The sequence below is a fragment of the Oreochromis niloticus genome, linkage group LG18 (assembly GCF_001858045.2).
Source record: "Oreochromis niloticus isolate F11D_XX linkage group LG18, O_niloticus_UMD_NMBU, whole genome shotgun sequence".
Lineage (NCBI taxonomy): Eukaryota > Metazoa > Chordata > Actinopteri > Cichliformes > Cichlidae > Oreochromis > Oreochromis niloticus.
Window position 1 is genome coordinate 31,427,254 of NC_031982.2, and position 24,737 is coordinate 31,451,990.

The 24,737-nt window shown below is 40.2% G+C and overlaps 3 protein-coding genes across 3 annotated transcripts in view; 1 reads left to right on the forward strand and 2 right to left on the reverse strand.

Annotated features, from left to right (window-relative positions):
• The window catches only part of LOC109195563 (tripartite motif-containing protein 16), a 1,176,058-nt gene that overhangs the window by 954,048 nt on the left and 197,273 nt on the right, over window positions 1–24,737 (forward strand). The gene's annotated exons all lie outside the window — the stretch shown is intronic.
• On the reverse strand, window positions 1,031–23,297 carry LOC102077972 (zinc finger protein 665). The gene is made up of 5 exons (XM_025900668.1): window positions 22,956–23,297; window positions 12,520–12,800; window positions 11,200–12,026; window positions 2,497–2,758; window positions 1,031–1,980 (listed from the first exon to the last, which is right to left on the reverse strand). Exons 2-5 carry the CDS (start codon window positions 12,764–12,766, stop codon window positions 1,055–1,057), a joined length of 2,262 nt encoding a protein of 753 aa, XP_025756453.1. The 5' UTR covers window positions 12,767–12,800; window positions 22,956–23,297; the 3' UTR covers window positions 1,031–1,054.
• On the reverse strand, window positions 5,591–8,316 carry LOC109195559 (tripartite motif-containing protein 16-like). The gene has a single exon (XM_019347779.2). It carries the CDS (start codon window positions 8,255–8,257, stop codon window positions 6,587–6,589), a length of 1,671 nt encoding a protein of 556 aa, XP_019203324.1. The 5' UTR covers window positions 8,258–8,316; the 3' UTR covers window positions 5,591–6,586.

Sequence of the window (24,737 nt, forward strand, 5' to 3'; positions counted from 1 at the left end):
TATGACTTTATCTTGGGTTTGCATTGATATCCAGCACTCTGAGCTGATGACTGATCTCCTCAAAGAGGTCGATCACATCTTCTCTGAGAAGATTTCTTCCACAGCAGTCAGTCCACTGTTGCTTCAACCACTGAATTATCTCTCTAACACATCACCAAACCAAAGTCTTCCAGCTAAGAGTTCATTACAGTTTAAAAGTGACAATAGAATTTCATCATTTCTGCTCTCTTCTTTTTTTCTCCTTCTTCTTCTTCTGGATTTCCAGCAGACCGCACACATCTGTTGCTGCCCTACTCATATAATGAAAATCAGACAGAAATAATAATCAGAAATCCAAATGTAGAATTTATGGTTCCCTGTTGATCCAATTTTGGTATTCAATTTTCGTGTCTACATCTGTGATGTTTAATTTTAAGTTCTGTACTTATGAAGCAAACTCCACACACAGAGTTAGCAAACAATGAGTTTACTTGCATTTAGACAATATGACATAAATACTTATCATGAGCCAATATGGCAATCATGACTGCTTTTATATTGCAGGGATTACACAATAGACAAAATTAGTCAAAAGAAACTTGAATCAAATCTCGTAACACATTACCCAGACTGTGAAGAAACAGGACAAGAATCTAAACCAGGACAAAGCCATACTGAAGAACCCTCCTTAAAAACCTTCCTTAAAAATCACAAAGAAAACATATTTAAATAAAAATGCTATACTTGTCTTGAACCTTTAAAAAAAACCCCTTTATTTCTGTGTATTAAAACTTATTTATTGGCTGATAAAGAGGAATCACATCATGGTTGTTACAAGGAACAAGTGATGAAAAACTCATTTTCATGTTTGTTTTCTTCGATACTGAAAAAGTTTCTGTGGTAAATATTAAAAGAGCATCTTTGTTCAATAAATATTTGTGTCACCTTTAAAGACCAATAAAAAAATATCAAACTTAGAGAAATATAAAGTCGGGGCTGGAATAAACAATATAGAGTTCTTCACTGCTGTGGACAGAAAATGTACTATGACTTTAACATGGGGTCATTTTCTACCTCAGGTGCTGCAGTGATTTGGTTTCTCACTGGGGTGGATCCTTAGATGAAAATTCAGTCCTGATTTCCAACTGAATCTTTCCCCACAGGAGCTACAAATATATGGTTTCTCACCTGTGTGGATCCTCCTGTGACTTTTCATAGTCGACAAGTCTCTAAACTCTTTCCTACAGACGTTGCAAGAATACGGTTTCTCACCAGTGTGGATTCTCAAATGAGTTTCTAGTCCTGATTTCTTACCAAATCTTTTCCCACAGGTGCTACAGAAATACGGCTTCTCACCTGTGTGGATTCTCACGTGACTTTCAAATCCGGATTTCTTATTAAATCTTTTCCCACAGGTGTTGCAAAAATACGGCTTCTCGCCTGTGTGGATCCTTACGTGAGTTTCCAATCCTGATTTCCAAATGAATCTTTTCCCACAGGTGCTACAAGAATGTGGCTTCTCACTTGTGTGAACTCTCACGTGTCTTGTCAGGTTGGATTTACACTGAAAAGTTTTTCCACAAGTGTCACAGCTTACAGATTTTTTACTTGTTTCACTCTGAGAGTTATTTCTGTTTCTGTTTCTGTGATGTCTCCTTTTCTTCAGCTCCGCATTTCTAGTTGATCCCGAGTCCACATGCTGGTTTTCTTCCTGTTCCACACGCTCTGGTTCAGGAAAGTTAAGAGCAAGGAGCTGGTCATCGTTTGGTTCTGATTCACTGAGGTCACTTTCCTCAAAACTAGAAGTCACCATAAAACTATTGATCTCCTGCTTCAGTACAATCTCCTTCACCTCCAGACTGGTGCAGAGTTCCTCCTGTTCCTCTTTAATCTGTGGAGGATCTGGGTCCTCCTGGTCCAGACTTGAGTTCTTCTCCTGCTTGCAGAGCTGCTGATCGGTGAAAAACTCCTCCTCCTTACAGGAGGTTTGCTGGTGGGGGTCTAAAATAGCACAAAAAAAATGTAATTATAGAAAAGCACATCTGAGAAGATAAAATCAAGTTTTAGTAAAAGTCTGTAACGAGGGCATGTTGCTCACATTCGCGGGTGAAATCAAAAGTATGTAAATGTGAAGTTATTTGTGCACTCTGATGCAAATGAGAAGTTCTGACACTTTTCAGCAACATTAAGAACAAAAAAAAAAAAAAAAGTTTAAAAAAAAAAGAACTCGCTTCTTACCGTTGACTGATGATCTATTTTGGAGTTGATCCAGAAATTGATCTACATCTCTTGATATTTTTCAAAAGCATGGTAACATTTCCTGTCATGTTTTCATGTATACATATCAGATAAATCTGACTGATACAAACTGTAGGTTTAATATTAATGTTAACAGTTTAGAAAAGTGATGCATTAATATTACTTATTGCAGTTGGTCCCTAAATTCTTCCCTTGCCTAAAATAAATAACTGAGCGTTGATTAGAAGCCTACATGAGTCAAGACCATTACAGTTTTACCTGCAGTCTGTAAATCTTCTTCAGGTTTCCAGATGTTATCCAGCTGTCTGAGCCGCTCTTCCCCAGTCCAGACGATGATGCCTTCATCCTCGTGTTTTACTACAAGCTGTTCTCCCTCCTGACTGATGCAGAGTGCCTCCTGTTCCTCTTTGATCTGTGGAGGATCTGTGTCCTCCTGGTCCAGACTGAAGTTCCTCTCCTGGTTACAGACCTGCTGATCATCCAGATCCTCCTCCTCCTTACACTTCATGTTGATTTGGGACTTGAGGAACAAAGTAAAACAAGAAAAAGATTACTCATATGATGACAGCAAAACATAGTCTCAATCAGCAGGGCTGTACACTGTAAGCATGTTGCTCACATGTGTAAGTGAAGTTCGTACCAATGTTTCAAAAGCACTGTGTGACTCACTCTCTTTTTTTGGACATTCTTATTAGCAAAGTTCAGTGTACAAAACATTCAGTTAGGTGCTGCCAGCTTCACACTTTAAACCTTACATAGGGTTCAAATTTCATGCCTTTACTTAATGGTCCAGGTTAGTTTTTAGTCAGTCCAAGAACTCTTTCATAATAAGTTTCTATACCACATTTTTCACTACAGATCTATTTAGGATATATAAGGAGTACATCAGACACAAATACATTGATGATTAATTCTTAAATGCTGTTTCAGAGAGCAGGGAGAGTGGTTTTTTACGGTTTACAACTATTATTTTTGGAGGAATTGTGATAGTAGATGATTATTTTGAGTTATTGAGTGACTTAAATCACACTTTATTTCCTTTCAGAGTTAGCAGTCCATGTGTCTTTCTTTTAATACTGATTATTCAATAAAATGAGAAACATGTTATTGATGACTGTTCATTCTCATCCTGACCGGATGGGCCCATGATGGTAACAAGCTCCAACCTCCTCTGAACCTCCCTTCAAAACAGCAGATATGATATTATGACCTATTTAATGAAAAACAACAGCAATTGCATGAATTAAATTCCACCTTTAGATGAAGGTAAAAGGCAATGCCTTTTGACAGGGGAAAAACCTCCACACAGAAGAATCTTACTTGGCTGAATCACAAATTCTTCTCCACAAGTAAAACTGCAGATGAGCAATAATCTGGATTTTATTTTTGCCAAAGAGAAATGTTTGTCTATGATCAGACTTTTTCTACTAGGTCCAAATTTCATTTTATCCTCTTTAAGTCTTTCTCTTCCTGTTAACCAGCAGAAGCCAAAGTAACTTTAATTTAAATTTAATTAAATTATGTGGCATCATTATTTATAAATGTAATCGTTTTATTGAATACGAAATATAATTTCAATTAAAAACAAATGCATAAAAGTTGGGGGGAGACACAGCGTAGCCTTTTAGGGAGTTAGACCCCTAAAGGGGGTATTTTTGGAAGTAAAGCCCATCTCTCAAAGGGAACCGGCGGTCCCTGCCGGCCTGCCTCCACCTCGGGAAGCCTGTGGGTGCAGACGGAGGTGAGGAGCACCACAGGCGGCAGAGGACTGTCTGTAGCCCCGGAATGAGGGACGGAGAGCCGAAGCAGAAGCTTTCCCTCCCTGTTTGACTTTGATGTGTCTCATGAATGTCTACTGCTAAAAGTTTACCTTAAAAAAAAAAAGAAACGCACTTGTTTGATTAGCTGCTCCCTGATTTTAGCCTGTTAGCCCACAGACTGAGCTCAGATCATTCCTGTGTTCGGTCATTGAGACCATCGCAGTTTTACATACCTGCTATGTGTGACTTAATCTCGGGTTTCCGGCTGATATCCAGCAGTCTGAGCCGATGGCTGATCTCCTCATACTGGACAACTGTTTTTTAACCAAGGACATTTCTTCTGCAGCAGTCAGTCTCCTTAATAAATTCTTTCAGAAAAAGAAGACAATTGTGCGCTAAGAGTTGTCATTTCCGCGCTTCTTGTTCTTCTATTGAATAGATGGCAGACTACACATGTCCGAGGTGTAATACTGCCCTCCTCAGGCCATTGGCATCAAATCCTTAAAGTGTGGTACTTTGCACATTAGCAAATTTTTACCAACAGCACAATAACAAGACAAAACGTGCCAGTGTTTGTACTTTTAACTGGGACTGCGAAATAAATGAAAAGATAGACGTTAAAAACACAACTTATAGTTTTGTTATCGGCCTGGTCTAATGCTATGAGTTTCTGTCCCTTTGTCTGACCTTAGACACTTATTTTAAAAGGAAACATGACAATCCTTTAAAACAAGTATGTTCACCTTTTTGTTGTTGTTGTTGTTGTTGTTGTTGTTGTTGTCATGTCAGCAATCGCAATCGTCCACTAGATGTCTCCCTTGGATCACATGCCTCTCTGATAAGGCGAGTTAATCTATTTTTAATAAACTGCTTTGAAGAATTTGACCTTTTTTTTTCTTTTCTTTTTTTTAAATTCAGAACATCATCATCCTGAGTAAAACTCACTCTTGGAGCTACAAAATATTTAACAAAAACAAACATCACTGACTCAAACTTGGTATTTGCTCCAACTCTTAGTCCAGAAAGACATGAGTGAATTAGATCAGCTGCTCCTCCAGTTCAGCTGTGGATTTATATTAATTGATATCTGTGGGTATGGAGGGTTTTTTCAGTACTTTTTTTTTTTGACAGATGTTTAAAAAAAGACGTTCACAGTCAGGTATCAGTTTGAAGAAAATCAAACACACTGAGCTGAACTTGAAATTCCTATTGACAGAAACTAATGACCAAAGAAATGTCTACAGGAAATCCTTTTTACTATTTTATTAGATTTTTACTGTGTTCATGTTAAACCATGGTGTTTGCTGATACTGTGTCTCTGCTGTTTGTTCTCATCAATAGTTTGTTCTGTTTTTAACACTGTGTGCTGAAGCTGAAGGAAACATTTCTACAGTGCTAGATGACAGCTCCAAACGAAATAACTAACTAGTGATGCTTTGACACACTTTAATATGAATTATGACACAGTAAACTTTATTATAAAGAGTTTAATCCGTCTAAAAAGATGGACATCAGTAAAGAGAGATTTTAATATCTGCAGTATCACACTGTGTCAGTTTGTTCACAGGAGTCACAACCTTTGACACATGTGCAAATATCCTAAAACAGTTCACTGCTGGAAAATGTCACATTTTAACTGAGATGAATCAAGAAATCTTAAAACCTTTCATAATTTAAAGGTCAGATATGACTGTTTTTTTTTTTAAGTACAAAAATTAACAAGTAAGCAAAAACTTCACTCATATCTCTGAAATTAAGTTTTCTTTCGTTACAAATGTACAAAGTAATGAGAATATTGAGAAAATCTGTGTGATAAAGGAAGGACGGTTTATCATTTTGTTAAGACCCGTGAAGAGAAACAGCAACATATAAGTACATTAAAAAATATTCTGCAAACATTTAGAGGATGGAGAAGTTTACATTTTAATGTGGGCAAATATTTTTGTAAATACAAATCTTCACGAGCAGTGATAGCCTCCATGGTGTCATGGTCCTGGGTCGGTGACCCAGCAATTTCAGTTTCTTGTGTTTTTGTCATTTTTGTATTATTATTTAAGCCCTCTGTGTTAGTCTAGAGGGATTCTTTAGTACCTAGGTTATTCTGTTTAGCTTTTTGATTATTAGTTTCTCCCTTGTGTCTTAGCCCTCTGTGTCTCCCTGTGTGTGGCTACGATCATCTTTGTTGTGAGTTCTGGTGTCTTGTTTCCCTCATAGCTGTGTGCATCTCCCTGTGTTCCTCTAGGTTTCAGCATCCCAGTTTAGATTAATTCTATTTTGTATCTTCTCTATGTCTGCAATAACACAGTGGGGTTTTGGTTTTTTTTTTTTTGTTGTTTACTTCTCGTCTCAGTGAGTTTGCATTTGGGTCCTTTTCCTGGCTGCACAGAGCTCCATCGTTACACGTGGCTAAAAAGACTCCATCTAAAGCTCCACCTAAAAAACTCAGAAACATCAAGAGAACAAGTAGAAGATGTGGAGGCACCACCCATAATGTTTGACTGACAGCTGATCTCTGTGCAGAAATGATGGAGAGAAAATAAAATGAAAGTAAAATACAGATTTAAACACACAATATGAAAGACTTCAGTCTATTTCAGTTTAATGAATTCAGCAATATCTCCATAATTGTTGTAAAGCCTAAGTCCAGCATAGAGCGGCTGAGTGAATGTGGTCTGGACTCTGTGGAGGAGAGTCATGGTTTCAGAGACGCTGTAGAAGGACAAAATACCTGCTCTGTGATCCAAGTACACTCCTACTCTGGAGGAACGAGGACCTGAGATGGGAATTTGGATGTTGTTGTGCCAAAACATATAACTGTTGTTGTTACAATCTAATGACCAAGATTTGTCATTACGTCCAAATACACATTCATTCCCTGCTCTGCTGATGTTCTTGTATGCGACCGCTACATAAAGTCCTCCCCCTCTCCTCTCCACCTCCCAGTAACAACGTCCACTCAGACTCTCTCTACTCAGGACCTGACCACTTCCAGTGAATCTGTCTGAATGATCATAATAAAACTGTAGTTGTTTCACTACTGTTGCTTTTCTGTTCCCCTCTGATAATAACAGCTGTGGGTGTGCTGTGTTTGGATCCAGTGTGATTTTACATGAATATTTTAAGAATCCAGCTCTGGTCTTTGGCTCTGGTTGTGACAGTAAAACATCCACTTCAGTGACTGTCAGTGAGATGTTTGTCCAGTCCTCTCTCAGAATGTCCTGTAGTTTATCTCTGACCTCTGACACAGCTGCTGTCACATCCTCAAAGTAGCTCAGAGGACGGATATTGATGCTGGATGAGTCTGTAGACTCACTGAGTGCTGACAGTGAGGGGTAGTTGTGTAGAAACTGGATGTGATCCTCTGTGTGTGAGAGCTGCTTCAGCTCAGCATCTTTCCTCTTCAGCTCAGTGATCTCCTGCTCCAGCTTCTCCTCAAGCTCTTTGACTCGACTCACTTCAGTTTCCTGCTGGGATCTGATCTGCTGCTTCACATCAGAGCTTCTTTTCTGGATGAGATGGATCAGCTCAGTGAAGATCTTCTCACTGTGCTCCACTGTTTGATCAGCAGACTGATTGATGGCCTCCACCTCCTGTTGAAGCAGCTTCACATCTTTCTCTCTGTCCTGGATTCTCTGCTGGATGTTTTGTCGACTCACCTCCAGCTCTCTCTGCCTCTCAGTCCTTTCTGCTGCAGCTGAGACTGTGTCGTGGCCTTTATGTTCATCCACAGGGCAGAGATAACAGATAATCTGCTGATCAGTACGGCAGAACATCTTCATCACCTCATCATGACGAGAGCAGATGTTCTCCTGGAGCTTCTTGGAGGGCTCCACCAGCTTGTGTTTCTTGAATGTAGGTGAATCATAATGAGGCTGAAGGTGTTTCTCACAGTAAGATGCCAGACAGACTAAACAGGACTTGAAGGCTTTCATTTTTCTTCCAGTGCAGACATCACAGGCCACATCTTCAGGTCCAGCATAGCAGTGATCAGCAGGAGCAGCTTGGAGTCCAGTCTTCTTCAGCTGCTCCACTAAAACTGCTAACATGGTGTTTTTCACCAGGACAGGCCTCGCTGTGAAAGTCTGTCTGCACTGAGGGCAGCTGTAGATTTTTTTCTCGTCTTCTTCATCCCAGAAGCTTTTAATACAGTTCATGCAGTAGCTGTGTCCACAGGGAATAGTCACTGGATTCTTCAGTAGATCCAAACAGATCGAACAAGAGAAAGTTTCTCGGTCCAGCTGAACTCCTTTCTGCGCCATTTCTCCTCTCAGTATCAGTGACTGAGTTTCACTTCCTTATAAATGAAACTGGTCTGACCTCTGATCTAAACAACATACGTTTCTGTAGTTAATGGGACCTGTCAGCTCTTACACGTCACCACATTTGCTACACCCTATTCAAACTGCAGATCTGAAGGGGAGGGAACAAGGAAACAGGTAGACAGAGAGGAGGTGCTGAGTTAGACCCCTAAAGGGTTAGCAGGAAGAAGAGGGAGGGCTCACGGTCAGTGATTCAGTCCTGGAGCAGGAGACGGTGTATGTTTAACCCTTTTGAAACAGAGCTTGTTTTCATTTAAAAATAGCACTCCTCACCTAAATTGTTAAATAAACTTAACATTTAAAAGGCAATCTTTTCATGCAAGTTTTTTAAATTTTCATTTTAGTTATTACTGGATATCAAATGCTGCAGTTGAACTGAGAAATTGTTGTGGGGAAAAAGTAATAAAAAATATATCTAAAACATCTTTTAAGATCAAATCTTTTTTAGGATTTTTGAGTAAAAAGTTTGTTAAAATTCAAGTGACCCTTTGAAATTATTTGTTGGAAGTCTTAAATCCCTCTGGATATGGGATGAGAAAGAGACAGAGACACAGAGAGAGCGACACAGTGAGACAAATAAACATGGAGGAGGAGGAAACATAACCCACTACCCATGATCAAAATAGTTAATAAACAAGATTCATAAGTCCAAAACACAAAACACTGGGAGAAAGTCTCAGATCCATGATGAGTCAAGTCACTTTTATTTATTTATAAAAAGAACAAAACAAGTTAAGGTAATATTTAAAATAAAGTATATAATATAATAATATAATTATAAAACCCACATAAACATAATCATAGAACAATTAAAAGTAAAACATCTAAAAAATAGTGAAGCAAATATAATAAAAAATAAATGCACATATTATTAATACAAACTTAAAGCCTCAGGTTAAAATAATAATGAAAAGAAATCATTCAATAAAAAGTCTACAAACAGAAACAACAATTTGAAACAGCAGTAAGAAATCAGTGAAAGTGACTACAGATATGAATCTTCCCAGGGAGGCCTGAAGTGCAAACATACCCTCTACACTCCCTTCATAAAACAGGGGACCATCACTACCATCATAGTTGGCCGGTCTGACGGCACTGACCTCAACTTCCATACAATGTTTGAGCAGGACAACCAGGACAGACTCACAACATACAGAGCCTTAAGTGACCCCGGGCAAATCTCATCCACCCCACCACCGCAGTGATGGGCAAGTTTCCCTGCTCCTGTACAAAATGTGCTTCACAGACGTTGTTTCATGTTGTAGAGATTGTGCCTTAAAAAAATTGCCACAAGTAGTTTTAAAGAAATCTTTATTTCACTTTTAAGACACATAACCAACACCAACATACAAAGCAACAGGATGAGCACATGCTGAAATTCAGTCTTCATGAAAATCAAGATTAAATCACAAAATGTTTGGTCTCATGTGTTTCTTTCCAGCTTTGACCCCATGTAGTAAAACCTCTCCACTAAACAAAAAAATAAAACATCTCAGCAACTTTTTCAACAGCTCAACACGATACAAATATTACGTCAAATGAATGTAAATACGTGTTTCATCTTCACTACAGTTTTTAATGGAATATGCAACAAACAGAATTAGGGCTGTGACATATCATATGATCTGTAATAATACTGGTATAAATGTTTACAAAAACGTGTGCTTACGGAAACATCATGTTTGCATTCACCACAATGAGTCAACCCCGGTCATGTCTCACAGCCAGAGCCATATGTCGGGCTCCGGTCACAGTTTGGTAGCTGAATGCTTCGCAACATAGGCAAGAAAACTTTTCCTACTGAAAGTGAAAAAAGCAAACCTGTTTCAACACTTTAAGCAAAAACACACTTGAGTACAACCGGGCTATGAAGGCACGTGAGCAGGAGATACTAGCAGCAGTGATGTGCGACCCAAAAGTAAACAAATGATTCAACAATGCATCACTGGAGCACTCGTGAGTTACATTTAATATAACAACAAGAGCAGTCGGTGGATGGAAATTACTGATGTGTTACATGGTGGAAAAGCAGAGCTGGTTAAAAAGCTCGACCCAAGATAAAACAAACCAGGTTGAATTTTATGACAGTATTGTGCAGGCTCCTTAAACATTACAAGGTTGTTGTAGATATTGTTAAAGTAGAGTGTAAGCACTTATAATACACTTTTCTTAAAATTTCCAGGAAAAACACCACTGAGGATACTTCTGTGCTCATATTTCATGTATGCCGTGTCACTAACATTGCACTATAATGTTGTTCGTAGAGTATTTAAAGGTAGAATGGGAGGCAGAGCCTTCAGCTTCCAGGCCCTCTTCTGTAGAACCAGCTTCCAGTTGGGATTCAGGAGACAGACACTATCTCTACTTTTAAGGCTTAAAACTTTCCTTGTTGCAGATGGTGGTCCCTCCCTGAGCCTGGTTCTGCTGGAGGTTTCTTCCTGTTAAAAAGAAGTTTTTCCTTCCCTGAAAAACTGAAATGTTTGCTCATAAGCGATCATATGATTGTTTGGATTTTCTCTGTTTTCGTTGTATTATTATTGGGTCTTTACCTTACAATATAAAGCACCTTGAGGTGGCCATATTTTCACACTTTGAATTAGGTAAGCTGTCATCAGTGACAGTAGCTCACTGGAAAAGAAAGATGGAAAATCCTTCATTTACTTACACATATAAATGCTGCTGCCTGCCGAGCTGATAAAATGTACATTATTTTTTAAAATTTTAGTTTCTTGAAATATTATTTTGAGGTTATATCTCCCACCCCTACATACAATAAACAATACAGAGAGTTTTTTTAATTAAGGAGGTCATCTCCTCACCCAGGTGTTGCTCTGATCTGGCTTCTCAGTGGACTGCTTCATCTGACAGTTCTCCCACTTTTAACCAGTATGGATCCTCATGTGTCTTTGTAACTGTATCCTCTGAATGAAGCTTTTCCCACAGGTGCTACATGAATGAGGCTTCTCACCTGTGTGAATTCTCATGTGAGTTTTCAAGTTTATCATCTGACTGAATTCCCTCCCACAGGTGCCGCAGGAGTGCAGCTTCTCGCCTGTGTGGCTTCTCTGGTGTCTCTCCAGTGTTGGTTTCTGACTGAAGCTTTTCCCGCAGGTGCTACAAGAATAAGGCTTCTCACCTGTGTGAACGGTCATGTGCTTTTTGAACGTTGATTGGTCTCTAAATTCTTTTCCGCAGATGCCACAAGAATACGGCTTCTCACCTGTGTGGATTCTCATGTGAGTTTTCAAGTTTATCATCAGGCTGAATCTTTTTCCGCAGGTGCTGCAAGAATGTGGCTTCTCACCTGTGTGAACTCTCATATGTCTCGTTAGTTTGGATCGATACTCAAAGGTTTTTCCACAAATCTCACATTTCACAAACTTTTTACTTGAGTCAGTTTTACGCTGACTCTCTGACACGGGAAAGTTGTCTTGCTGATCTCTGCTCTCTGGTTCAGGAGAGCTGTAAGAAAGGAGATGTTCACTGTCCAGCTCTGGTTCACTTTCCTCATAAGTAGGAGCCACCATGAAGATAATAATGCCTTCGGTCTCCTGCTTCACTACAAGCTGATCTACTTCCTGACTGGTGCAAGGTTCCTCCTGTTCCTCTTTAATATGTGGAAGCTCTGGATCCTCCTGGTCGAGGCTGAAGTTTCTCTCCTGGTCCCCAAAAACCAGCTCCTCCTCACATTCACGCTGTTGTGGGAAAGCTGAGGTGACAAATGGACAAAAGTACTTCTGTTATACTTCTATATTTATCTAACAAGAATGACTACTCAGCAGTGGTGTCTACAGCTTTCCATTTCCATCTCTACAACAGAGTTTAATCAAAATGTCATCAGAAATATCATCATATCATTTACCCAGACCTGGAAACTGTTAAAATAAGATTTCATGCACGCACTTCTAACACGCTAGTAAATTTCTATGCACCAATTTTCACAGTTTGTCTACCAATTACTGTTGGAAACATATTTATGTAAATGATAAGACAAACATCAGACAGAAGGGGAAATTTAAAAGTAGGATTCAAATATGGGGATAAAAAGCAGCGAAGCTCTCAGAAAACCTCTACTAACAATCAGCTGAGTTTATTTAAACACTGGCCTTGAAAAACTCTGATGTGTTTCCAAAATATCTTTATTGAATTAATTAATTAAAGTCATATTAATTTTTAGGTAAGACCATTATGGTTTTACATACCCCTGCTGTGTAAGTTCATTTCAGGTTTCCAGATGTTATCCAGCTGTCTGAGCTGCTCTTCTTCAGTCCAGACGAGACCTTCGTCCTCCTGTTTGAGTACAATCTTTTCTACGTCGTCACTGATGCAGAGTTCCTCCTCTTCCTCTTTGATCTGTGGAGGATCTGGGCCCTCCTGGTCCAGACTGGAGTTCCTCTCCTGGTTGGAGACCTGCTGGTCATACAGGCCCTCCTCTTCCTCACACTTCATGTTGCTGTGGGAGATCTTGAGGAACTAAGGGTCACTGCGGAAAAAGGTTACTAATGTGATTACAGGAAAACACATCTGAGCAAATATAGTCCACTCTGAGCTTGTCCTTATATGTGAGTGAAATTTAAAGTGTACAAATGTGAAAAATGAAAGTGTAAGTTACTCTCGAGCTCTGATACTCTTATTAGGAAAGTTCAGAGTACAACTCATTCAGGTAGCTGCTGCCAGTTTCACGCTGCAATGTTTTTCCATTGTTGTAGATTAAAATGAAAATCATTGGTCACTGTTCAACTGTAATTTGTTTTATAAATCATTTAGTAAATCTTATCAACAGTTCTTTACAGGCTGGCGTTTTCCCTGTTTCTCTGAGATGTACTGTAATACATATATATATATATATATATATATATATATATATATATATATATATATATATATATATATATATATATATATGAAATGCACATTTCACTTACAAATTAAGATGTGAAAATGTGAACAAATCAACTTGTTAGAGATATTCTTCTCCTGTTGAAAAACCCCCAAAATAAATAAGTCTTCTCATCAGATATTGATGCTTCTTTCCTGTTTGACAAAAAATAGGAGACAGATGTTTGTTTGTTTGTTTGTTTTTTAAGTTAATTCCCAATAAAACTGTTTTATTTTTAACTACATTGCTGTCTGTATTATTGTTGAAGTCCTAAATGATCACCTTTAAATTGTTTGTCCTAATAAAATCATGTACAGTCAGACAGGCATGGAGAACAGCACTGACTGGGAGAGGCTTTGAACAGATCACATAGTTCAATTCAACATATAAGACTTTAAGAATGCACAAGCATCTACTTAAAATCTATTGAATTTATCATCTATGATATTATTATGTACAATTCCAATGTATTTTGTTCATCTCCCTTAAATAAACAGGCAGCCTTAAAGTATGAAATAGTCATATACAAAAACACATAAATGTGTCTATGGTCTCAGTGGCTGATAGTGCCCCACAGGCCTCAGTGTGAGCTTGAAGACCTTTATAATGTTTAAGTAGTTTAATGTGTAGGTGCTGACGATAAACACATTTTGAATGAAAGCCGGGGAACTTTGGTAGCACAGAAACAAGAGGCTATTCTTTGTGACCATATGGATCGGTCCCTCATATTACCATTATTTCACCCAAAGACACCAAGTTAATACTCAAACAAGCTGCAGCCATTCACACAAATATAAACTGTACTTGGTGACAACTTTGCTTTTAGCCTTTAACCCTCTGGCGTCCAGGGTATAATTGGCCGTTTTTGACTACTTTTGATTTGGCCTCTATATTTCACCTTTAAAAACTGTTTATCTTGTCAATCTATTATTTTCTCATTTTGACATAATGTGTCAGCACAATTTATCTAAATTCAGACAAAATTTAAAATACGAGTAGAAAAAAGTGATATTTTTGACAGTAAAAACCACAAACATGCCTAACAAATCATTTTCATAACTTGAAATGCAAATACAAATTGTACATTTTTTAAAAAATATGCACAAGTTTTGCAAACAACAAAGTTATATGGTAGGTACTATTTACCTAAAAATGCAGCCAAGGCCTCAGGCGTATTTTATATAACCATTTCAAACTATTTACAGAACAATCAGATGTTCTGCATCAAATAAGAAGGCACACAAATTATTTATGCAACTCCAAAAAATAGTTTGTGTTCACTATAACACAGATGAGAAAAGCACAGGGATAAACCTGCAGGTCTGACAGCAGGTGTGTCATGTTTTGGTAGATCTCCGGTTTATAATAGCAGCAACATTAACGAGACTGGGACAGCTCTGTCTTAACGTGGCGACTTCCTTTATTGCCAAGCTGCAACAACAAACATACACGGCACAACCACCAGAGGGTGCTGCATGAACCATTGAATTAGTCCTTACCATAACATCCCCCCTACTGAGTACATTATAAACTATAATGTTTTCTGTATTAATCCACTTTTATGTCAATACTGAAATCACTGTAACTTAACTTGTAGCTGGATACTCCAAGGCTGTTACATTAACTCAAATCTGTAACAAACATTTATTGCCTTTATTTATAACTATTATTTTATTTAACTGTGTGAACTTCTTCTAACTATGAAGGTGGGGTAGACAACCTAGTCCTTCAACTGAGTGAGGGGATTATTCTGCCCCGGGCTGGTCACTCAGGTGCTCGAGAGTACCTTCTACCTAAATCAAAGTCCTTAAGGTACCTCGGTGGGTTTCTGTCTCTTATAGGATATCTTCTTTCAGTAGTCTGGTTACTTGGTGGTATAAGAGACTGCTGAACCTGGTTTGAAACAGGTCTGCTGCTGTTCTCTGGCAGGACAGGGATTTGTTGTTCAGTTGGTTCAGTCTTGGTCCCTTTAAGTGTGATGAGATGGCTCCTGTTTCGACATAGAAGCCCCCTCGGGGTCTCAACAAGGTAAGACCGTGGTGTATCTGCTCTGCCTGATATAGTCCCATTTGTTTTCATGTCCGTGATCCAAACTTGATCTCCTGGGTGTAGTCCAGTGAGGTCTTGTGCTCTGTGTCTGTTGTTGAACCATTTCCACTGTTTTTCTCTCTCCTTCCCTTCTCTCTCTCTCAGTTTAGTGATGTTTGTCCAGCCTGGGTTGAGGCAGGATGGAAGTATGGGAACTGTGGTACGAAGTTTCCTCCCCATCAGAAGCTCCGCAGGGCTATGTCCATTGGCAAGTGGTGTGGCGCGATATGCCATGAGAGCGAGATATGGGTCTCCTGCTTTCTGTAGAAGGCTCTTTACTGTTCTCACTGCTCTTTCAGCCTCACCATTGCTCTGAGGGAATCTCGGGCTGGAAGTGGTGTGGGCAAAGCCCCACTCTGAAGCAAACTTTTGGAAGTGTTCTGAGGAGAATTGTGGGCCATTATCTGACCTTAACTCTGTTGGTATGCCGTGGCGTGCGAATATGGACTTTAAGTGGTCAACCACTGCTGCTGATGTGGTAGAGGACAGCTTAGCTATTTCTATGTATCGTGAGAAATAGTCCACTGCAACCAAATACTGGCTGTTACTCCACTCAAAAAGGTCAGCACCAACTAACTCCCACGGCCGTGTAGGAAACTCAGTTGGCATGAGTGTTTCTCTGGGTTGCTGTCTCACCTTTGCACATGTCTCACATTCTGCTACCAGCTGCTGCAGTTGAGAGCTCAGTCCTGGCCACCATACCGACTGCTTGGCTCGTTCCCTGGACTTTACAATGCCCTGGTGACCTGTGTGCAGTCGTGTCAAAACGTCTTTTTGTAATATCTTTGGAATAACTATACGCATACCTTTTAGGAGAAGTTCATTTTCAACAGTCAGATCCCCTGCATGCTGGTGGTATGGGAAACATGGACCTGGTATTTTGAGTCTGTCCGGCCAGCCATTCTTACAGTAGAGTTTGATTTGTTTTAGTGTTTCATCTTTGTCTTGCTGCTCTCTTATTTGTTGTAGTCTCTCCTCTGTTGCAGGAAGGCCTGAAATCACCTGATGTGCATACAGGTCTATTTCGTCTCTTAATGTCTCATCACAAACCATCCTTTCTGGTGCTCTGGACAGCACGTCTGCAGTTGCTATGTGTTTGCCCGGAACATGTGAGGTAGTGAAAGAGTATCTGATTAATCTCATTCTCAGTCTTTGTACTCGTGGTGGCAGTTTGTCTAAGTTCTTGGAGCCCAAAAGTGGTACTAAAGGCTTGTGATCTGTCTCAACATGGAACTCAATGCCTATAAGAAAATCAGAGAATCGCTCACATGCCCAGGTTATGGCTAACGCTTCCTTCTCTATTTGAGCATACCTTTGTTCTGTGGGGGTTAATGCTCTTGAAGTGAAGGCCACTGGCTTGGTTGTGTCATCCTCTTGTTTCTGAAGTAGCACCGCTCCTAGTCCATAGGAGGATGCATCAGCTGATACTGTTGTTTGTGCTTTGGGGTTGTAGAGTGCCAAGTTTGGTGGTTTACTCAGTTCTGACTTAATGTTGTCAAACGCTGTTTGTTGAGCCTCACTCCAACACCACGTTTTTGGTACTGAGTAGTTCTCTCAACGGCTGTGTTTTCTCTGCTAAGTGGGGAAGGTACTTGCCTAAATGATTAACCATTCCTAGGAATCGTCTCATTCCACCCACATCGGTGGGTGCCTCCATGTTGCTGACCGTTTTCACTTTTTCTGGGTCTGCTTTGACTCCTGTAGTGTCAATGATCTGTCCGAGGAACTTGATTGAGGTCTTTGCAAACTCACATTTCTCACTTTTCAATGTCACCCCTGCTTTTGTGAGCCGTTCAAGGACTGCGACCAGTCTCTTGTCGTGCTGGGCCTGTGTGTCAGCATAAACCAGAATGTCATCCATTTGGCAGACAACCCCGTCCAGCCCCTCCAAAAGCTGAGACATTCGTTTTTGAAAATGCTCAGGGGCTGAGGATATGCTGAAACAGAGTCTATTGAAACAGTACCTTCCGAATGGTATGATGAAGGTTGTGAGAAGAGCTGACTGCTTGGACAAAGGTATTTGCCAAAACCCTGAGTTAGCATCGAGTTTTGAGAACAACTTTGCGCCCTCTAGCTGTCCTAGTGTGTGCTCAACTGATGGCAACATGTGTCTTTCTCTTTTCACAGAATTGTTCAGTTTGGTCAAGTCCACGCACACACGCACTTCATCTCTGTTTGGTTTGGGTACTGGAACCATTCCTGCACACCAGTCAGTAGGCTGCTCTACTCTGGAGATTACCCCTAACTCTTCCATACGAGCAAGCTCTCTTTTGACTTTGGGAAACAGGGGAAGCGGGAACCTTCTTGGGGTTGACAGGGCAAATGGCTTAGCATCTGCTTTAAGCTCAATTTTGTATTCCCCCTCCATTCGGCCTAACCCACTGAATAGTTTTGGAAACTGCTGCTTTACTGCCTCTACCGAAGTGAGTGACACTGCTTCTACTCTGGCCACTAACCCAAGTGCAACACTTGCTGGGCGGCTAAGTAACCCTTGCGTCAGATCTGCTACTACATACACAGGCTGTACTGTAGTTTTGCTTGGAGTGCTCAGGTTAGCAGTAAATTTCCCTCTAACTGCTGGTAGAGACATTCCTGCCCCATACAGTTTCAGATCTGTGGGTTGCAGCTGTGGTTTTTGTGCTAGAGTGTTGTACTCTTTTTCAGGCAGGACGGTTACGTCCGCTCCTGTGTCAATTTTGAGCCAGCAGTCTACATTGTTAACTTTTATTTTAGTCAACCACGCATCCTCAGTTCTCTCTGAGGCTACTGTTCCCAAAAATGCTACCTCCCTTTCTTCACTGTCACCACCTGTTGCACGTAATTCTCCCACTGTCCCAGACCTGCACACTCTTGCATAGTGACCTTTTTTACACTGATTGCAGAGTACCTCCTTGGCTGGGCACAGGTTCTTGCTGTGAAAGGGTGTCTTTCCACATCGGTTGCATTGGCTTTTCGCATTCCTCTCTGTATTTTGTGGCACAGTCTTTCTTGGTTTGAAGTGTTTTACTTTTGCTTTAATGACGTCCACATTACAAAGATTTTCCTGCTTGAAGTTGTTTTTAAGAAGATCCTGCTGCTTCTTAACAAGCTCACTTTGGCGAATCTGTATCACTGCTTTTTCTAACGTGAGCTCTGCGTCCATTTGCAGTTGCTCCGAGAGCCTCTTGTCTCTTATTCCGACAACGAGTCTGTCTCTTATCATTTCACTGTGCAGCGCCCCGTAGCCACAATGCTCAGCCAAGGCATAAAGGGATGTAATAAACCCATCTGCAGTCTCTCCTGCTTCTTGCTGCCTTTGGTTGAACTTTGCACGTTCAAAGATAACATTTCTTCTGACTACAAAGTGTGCCTCAAGTTTGTCTTTGAGAGTGTGGTACTCACTCGCCTCCTCTTCGGTCAGGTTCAACGAAGTGATCACATCTTCAGCTTCATCGCCCATTGTATATATCAGAGTGTTAACCTGGTTTTCGTCCGATTGTAGCTCGAGTCCGGATGCTATCCTGAACCTCTCAAAGCGTCGGATCCATTTCGGCCACTCTTCTGGCTTTGAAAAGTCGAACTTCGGCGGCGGTGATACTTGGAAGGCTGCCGGCGCGGCTGCCATGCTGCTAGTTGCGAGATGCTAGTTAGCGTTTGCTAATTTGTTAGCTTAGCTCTTACTGTGGCTGTTAATGCAAACTTGCTGGGTGAGTTCTCTCCGGTGAGAAAGCTTTTGTTTTCGTGACGTTCTTCTTCCCTCCAGAGTACTTTTGACACCATGTTTTGGTAGATCTCCGGTTTATAATAGCAGCAACATTAACGAGACTGGGACAGCTCTGTCTTAACGTGGCGACTTCCTTTATTGCCAAGCTGCAACAACAAACATACACGGCACAACCACCAGAGGGTGCTGCATGAACCATTGAATTAGTCCTTACCATAACATGTCACTCCTGTTTTCCATGTGGAGACAGCGTTTACACTGCAACCTGCCTTTGGTGGCTTTTTTGCAGCAACTGTGACATTCACTAGTAGAACTGACACAAAACAAAACAACGACTACACTACACACTAACTACACAAGACAACACACTAACTTGAGACTCCAAACACGGTAAACGTCACAAATCTCTCATGTATCAAAACTCGCTCTCTCTTTCTTTCGCTCACTCCTAAAACTTCCCCCTCTTCCCAACAACCAAATACCACATGTTGTCATATCATTTTTTGATTGGTCGACATGGTACATTTTTCCACCAATAGGGAAGGAGTGTTTTTTTCTTTTTTCACTCACAAGCAAGGCGTGTTTGCTAGCGCTCTCCTTAGAAAACGCCGTTTTTACCGTTTCTTCCCGGAGTAAACGCCACTGTTTACTCATTCAAAAAAAACAAAAAACATCCATTTTATGTGGCCTATCAACACAATTTAAAAACTGGTATATAGTTTGAAGTCCGCACGTTTGACCCAAGTTGAAATGGAGACTCTGGGCCCGTGGACCCCAGAGGGTTAATCAGAAAGCCGTAAGTTGGCTAGTTATGTATCGGGCTAATGTTTAAAGCTTTCACTTGAGTAAATTAACTCATATTACTGCTAAGTAATGTTAGCTAAGTTCACAGCATATTCTATAATAGCGCTGCCATACCGCATCACACTCAGTGCATTTCAATCATTTCTCCAGCGAGTTTGATAGCTAGCAAAATAATAACCATAATTTTAAAAAACAGCATGTGTAACGTACACGTACTGGGAAATTATTTACTAGGACTCACCTATCATGCGACTGTCGTTTTCCATCAAACACTCATTAAAACAGCAACTTACAGGTATGTTAGCCCACTCATCCCTGACTGTCCGAGGGAGGGGCGGGGTCACATGTTGAAACAGGCGCAAGGCAGCCCAGGTGGGGAAATTTTGCTTTTACATTTTGCGACTCATTTTATTTCTCTATCTCAGAGGTTCCCAAAGTGTGGGGCCCGCCCCCTAGGGGGGGCGCAGAGCCATTGCAGGGGGGCGCGGTATGAAAAGAAAAAAAAAGAAAAAGAGCGCTTGGACACTGTGGACAGGTTTTTGACGGGGCTCCCACACAAACGCAAAGCAGGAGATGAAGCATCGCCAAATATGTTTCCAAACCAACTTCCTTCCAAGCCAAAGACAGGAAAATATGGTGAAGCATATCTTCCCTTTGGCTTCACCTGCACAAGTGCCAAGGTAGGTCTCCCCTGCAAAATTAGTTTCCCTGCATCGGGAGCACGCGCTGTGCTCTCCAAATCACGGACAAACAGTATCCCACATTCTTGATTTTTAGTTCACAAACACTTCTTGTAATAACTAACTACTCCTGACATTTTGGACATGTTACTAACATGTCCAAAGCACACGCTGTGCTCTCCAAATCACAGACAAACAGTATCCCACATTCTTGATTTTTAGTTCACAAACACTTCTTGTAATAACTAACTACTCCTGACATTAAATGTCAGGAGTAGTTAGTTATTACAAGAAGTGTTTGTGAACTAAAAATCAAGAGCTAACATGATGTTAGCTCTTTATGCAGTAAAGTTACAGTGGGATACAAATAATATCAGGCTGATCCTGCCGTAATTTGTTCCCCCTGTTCAAATCACGGACAAACAGTATCTCACAGCTGTTTTTGTTTTTGAACCCATTTTGCACAGAGAGGCATTTTTTGAAAAATGTATTGATAGCAATGTTGAATATTATTACACAGGAAAAAAAACAACTACACGTAAAATAATCACACCGTGACGCCTCTGCCTTTCTAAATGGAGGGACAGTAACTGCGTGTGTATATGTAAGCGTGTAAAACCTGAAGATAGTCAGATTAACAGTATTTTGTCTCTATCTGCCATTCTGCAATTCATCTCATGTAAACAATAACGTGGCGCACAGCGTGACGTGAAAAAAGGCACATACCTTTGACGTTGCGTGACGAACTCTGTAATCCTCGTCCACACGTAAACGCAAAAAAGGAGTTTTAAATAATCTCCGTTTTTGGTGAATTGCAACGTCGTTTACGTGTTGACGAAAAGCCCAAACGCATAGAAACAGCTGAGTTTTCAAAAATACCCGTGTAGGTGTGGACGTAGCGTAAAAGAGTTAGTAGTATATTTTATTACTACCTGTAATTTATTGCCGTTTACTTGTATTTGCTTAATTGTTTACTAAATGTTTGAGGTGTGAAATAAACCGCAATGGAGTTTGTAAACAAAATATGGGGGTGTGTGTTTGGAGGATGTGTTTACATATACACACGCAGTTACTGTCCCTCCATTTAGAAAGGCAGAGGCGTCACGGTGTAATTATTTTACGTGTAGTTGTTTTTTTTCCTGTGTAATAATATTCAACATTGCTGTCAATACATTTTTCAAAAAATGCCTCTCTGTGCAAAATGGGTTTAAACACATAAACAGCTGTGAGATACTGTTTGTCCATGATTTGAACAGGGGGAACAAATTACGCCATGATCAGCCTGATATTATTTGTATCCCACTGTAACTTTACTGCATAAAGAGCTAACATCATGTTAGCTCTTGATTTTTAGTTCACAAACACTTCTTGTAATAACTAACTACTCCTGACATTTAATGTCAGGAGTAGTTAGTTATTACATTAAAAATCAAGAATGTGGGATACTGTTTGTCCATGATTTGAAGAGCACAGCACGTGCTCCCGACGCAGGGAAACTAATTTTGCAGGGGAGACCTACCTTGGCACTTGTGCAGGTGAAGCCAAAGAGAAGATATGCTTCACCATATTTTCCTGTCTTTGGCTTGGAAGGAAGTTGGTTTGGAAACATATTTGGCGATGCTTCATCTCCTGCTTAGCGTTTGTGTGGGAGCCCCGTCAAAAACCTGTCCACAGTGTCCAAGCGCTCTTTTTTTTTTTTTTTCTGTTCATACCGCCCCCCCCCCCCCCCCCCCGCAATGGCTCTGCGCCCCCCCTAGGGGGCGGGCCCCACACTTTGGGAACCTCTGTGTTACTGCATTCAAAACTATGTTTCCATGCTTTGTGAATACCACTGACATCTGTGAGATTTGAGCTGGATTCAGTTCGAGTTAAGACTGTTTATTAGAAAAGTAGAAGTCCTTATAATCTAATTTCTGTTATTTTACAAAGTTATTTTAAAAACTTCACAATTTTCTTGAACCCAAATATAATTCAGTTGAAAAATATATATTTTAAAAAGAGGTGAGGATGGTAGGGGAGTCACGATGGTCTTGTAGGGAGTTAGACCCTGATTAAGGGGTATTTTTGAAAGTAAAGCCCATCTCTCAAAGGGAACCGGCAGTCCCTGCCGGCCTGCCTCCACCTCGGGAAGTCTGTGGGTGCAGACGGAGGTGAGGAGCACCACAGGCGGCAGAGGACTGTCTGTAGCCCCGGAGTGAGGGACGGAGAGCCGAAGCAGACAGCGAACTGTGGCACAGTGCAGAAAACAGAAGCTTTCCCTCCCTGCCTCCTTTATCTTAATCTTCTAAATAAATCTTCTGTAAAGGCACTTTCTCTCGGTCTCAAGGTTTGTTTAATGCTAAAAGTTTACCGTAAAAAAAAGAGACGCACTTGTGTGATTAGCTGCTCCTTGATTTGAGTCTGTTAGCCTACAAGCTGAGCTCTGATCAGGTCCTACATGAGTTGTATTCTTGTGTTAGTCCACTGAGACCATCGCAGTTTTACCTCATGCGTAACTTTATCTCGGGTTTCCGGCTGATATCCAGCAGTCTGCGCTGAAGGTTGATCTCATACTGGACGATCAGACGTTCTGTTAACCTCAGAGCAGATTTCTTCTGCAGCAGTCAGTCCTCATCGATAAACTCTCCACTATTGCTTCACACCCTGAAATGTTTCTCCGTCTTAGCACCAAACTAAACTCTCCCAGCTAACAGTCCATCACACACGAAGCTAGCATCCATCAGAGCCCGTGAGCAGCACGAAGCAGTGCCCCACTTCAGCAGCTGTATCCTTCGTAGGCCGTGAAGGCCGAACCGAGCGGCTTTAAATGGGACGGTCTCGCTTACGTCGCGCTGATTCTGTTGCCTAGCAACCGCCACAGAAACGATTCATTGGTATCCGAGGCCGAGAGACGTTCACGGACAGGTACAAGGTCGTTAAGCTGGGTCCTGCAGCCAACAGCAATGTTAATACGAACGACAGCGAATGTAAATTGTATGTTTCACTTGGGGGAAAAAATGTATCAAAAGTGGAATTAAAATATTTTTTTTATTCATTTGCATTTCATTTATCCATTTAACTCTATTACTTCTCTGAGAGAAATATTTGTCTTTAAATATACTGCACCAACTCCTCTGAAACCTTTATGCTTATATTTAATTGTAATATTAGATAATTGTCCCCATGTCTAGAGATAATTTTGAATATTTCTGATAAAATTAAGGATAAAGTGATGTATCAAAATATTCTTTATGGGCTAACAAAATCGTACATTTCCATAACTGTTCCATAACTTAATTCAAAATATATCTAAACTCCAAAATATATGAACTAATGAAAACATCAACAGCAATAATATACAACAGACACATAAACATAGCAGTAAAATTAATCCAAAAACATATGTCTCGCATAACTGAAAAAAAAACAAACAAAAAAAAAACACAGACAAGGGTTGTTTTACTTAACATTTTTTTTGTTTTGATTTATCTTAAGGGCATTCTATTGCTGATACACACTTAAAGCAACATTTAGCGTCTCTTTCTACTGAAGTATTTTCACTGTAAAGGGCATTATTTTTTAATGTTTACTTAAAAGATCTAAATATTTTATTGACAGCATAAAACAGCCACAATCACACATTGATGACAAAAATAGTTTTAACTAATTTGCCACATGACCCTCATTTTTTCCTTCTGCATGAAACACCACTAATCATCACTATTTTAACACCAATTAATAAAATGAATAAAAACTATGATTCTGAACTCTATAAAATGTTTTGCCAAACATTTGTGAACAGTTTGTGTTTCTACAAATCTGACAAAATAAGGCTGTGAATTAGTCTTTTGCATTTACTGTCTCTTTCTTACACACTTTTTTAAAAAACTCATTCTGAAAACAGAAACATGATTAACTAAACTAGGAAACAGTGGAAATACAAACTCAGCATTCATAACAGGAGTTCTAGAATAACACATGAAAACTTAACTCAAAGATGTTTAAACAGAACTTAAAAACTGAGAAACTTATAGAACTCAAGGAAACAGACTGTAGACCACGATATGCAGGAAGTCCTTCGTACCATTTTATACTGGTCATGTTAAACCATGGTGATTGCTGATACTGTGTCCCTGCTATTTGTTCTCATTAATAGTCCTCTTCTGTTTTTAACAGAAGCTGAAGGAAATCTTGCTACAGTGTTGAATGATACAGCTCCAAACTAAATAAGTGACTAACTAATGATGCTTTGATCCAGTTTACCATGATCTATGACACAATGCACTT

What these genes read in the sequence shown, in the direction of transcription:
- LOC109195559 (XM_019347779.2), bottom strand. Translation starts at nt 8,257, where the DNA reads ATGGCGCAGAAAGGAGTTCAGCTGGACCGAGAAACTTTCTCTTGTTCG.
- LOC102077972 (XM_025900668.1), bottom strand. Translation starts at nt 12,766, where the DNA reads ATGAAGTGTGAGGAAGAGGAGGGCCTGTATGACCAGCAGGTCTCCAAC. An exon ending in ACATGAGGATCCATACTGGT is followed by an intron (nt 2,759 to 11,199) that starts TAAAAGTGGGAG and finishes TTGTTCCTCAAG; the next exon opens with TCCCAAATCAACATGAAGTG. An exon ending in AGAAGATTTACAGACTGCAG is followed by an intron (nt 1,981 to 2,496) that starts GTAAAACTGTAA and finishes GTGCTATTTTAG; the next exon opens with ACCCCCACCAGCAAACCTCC.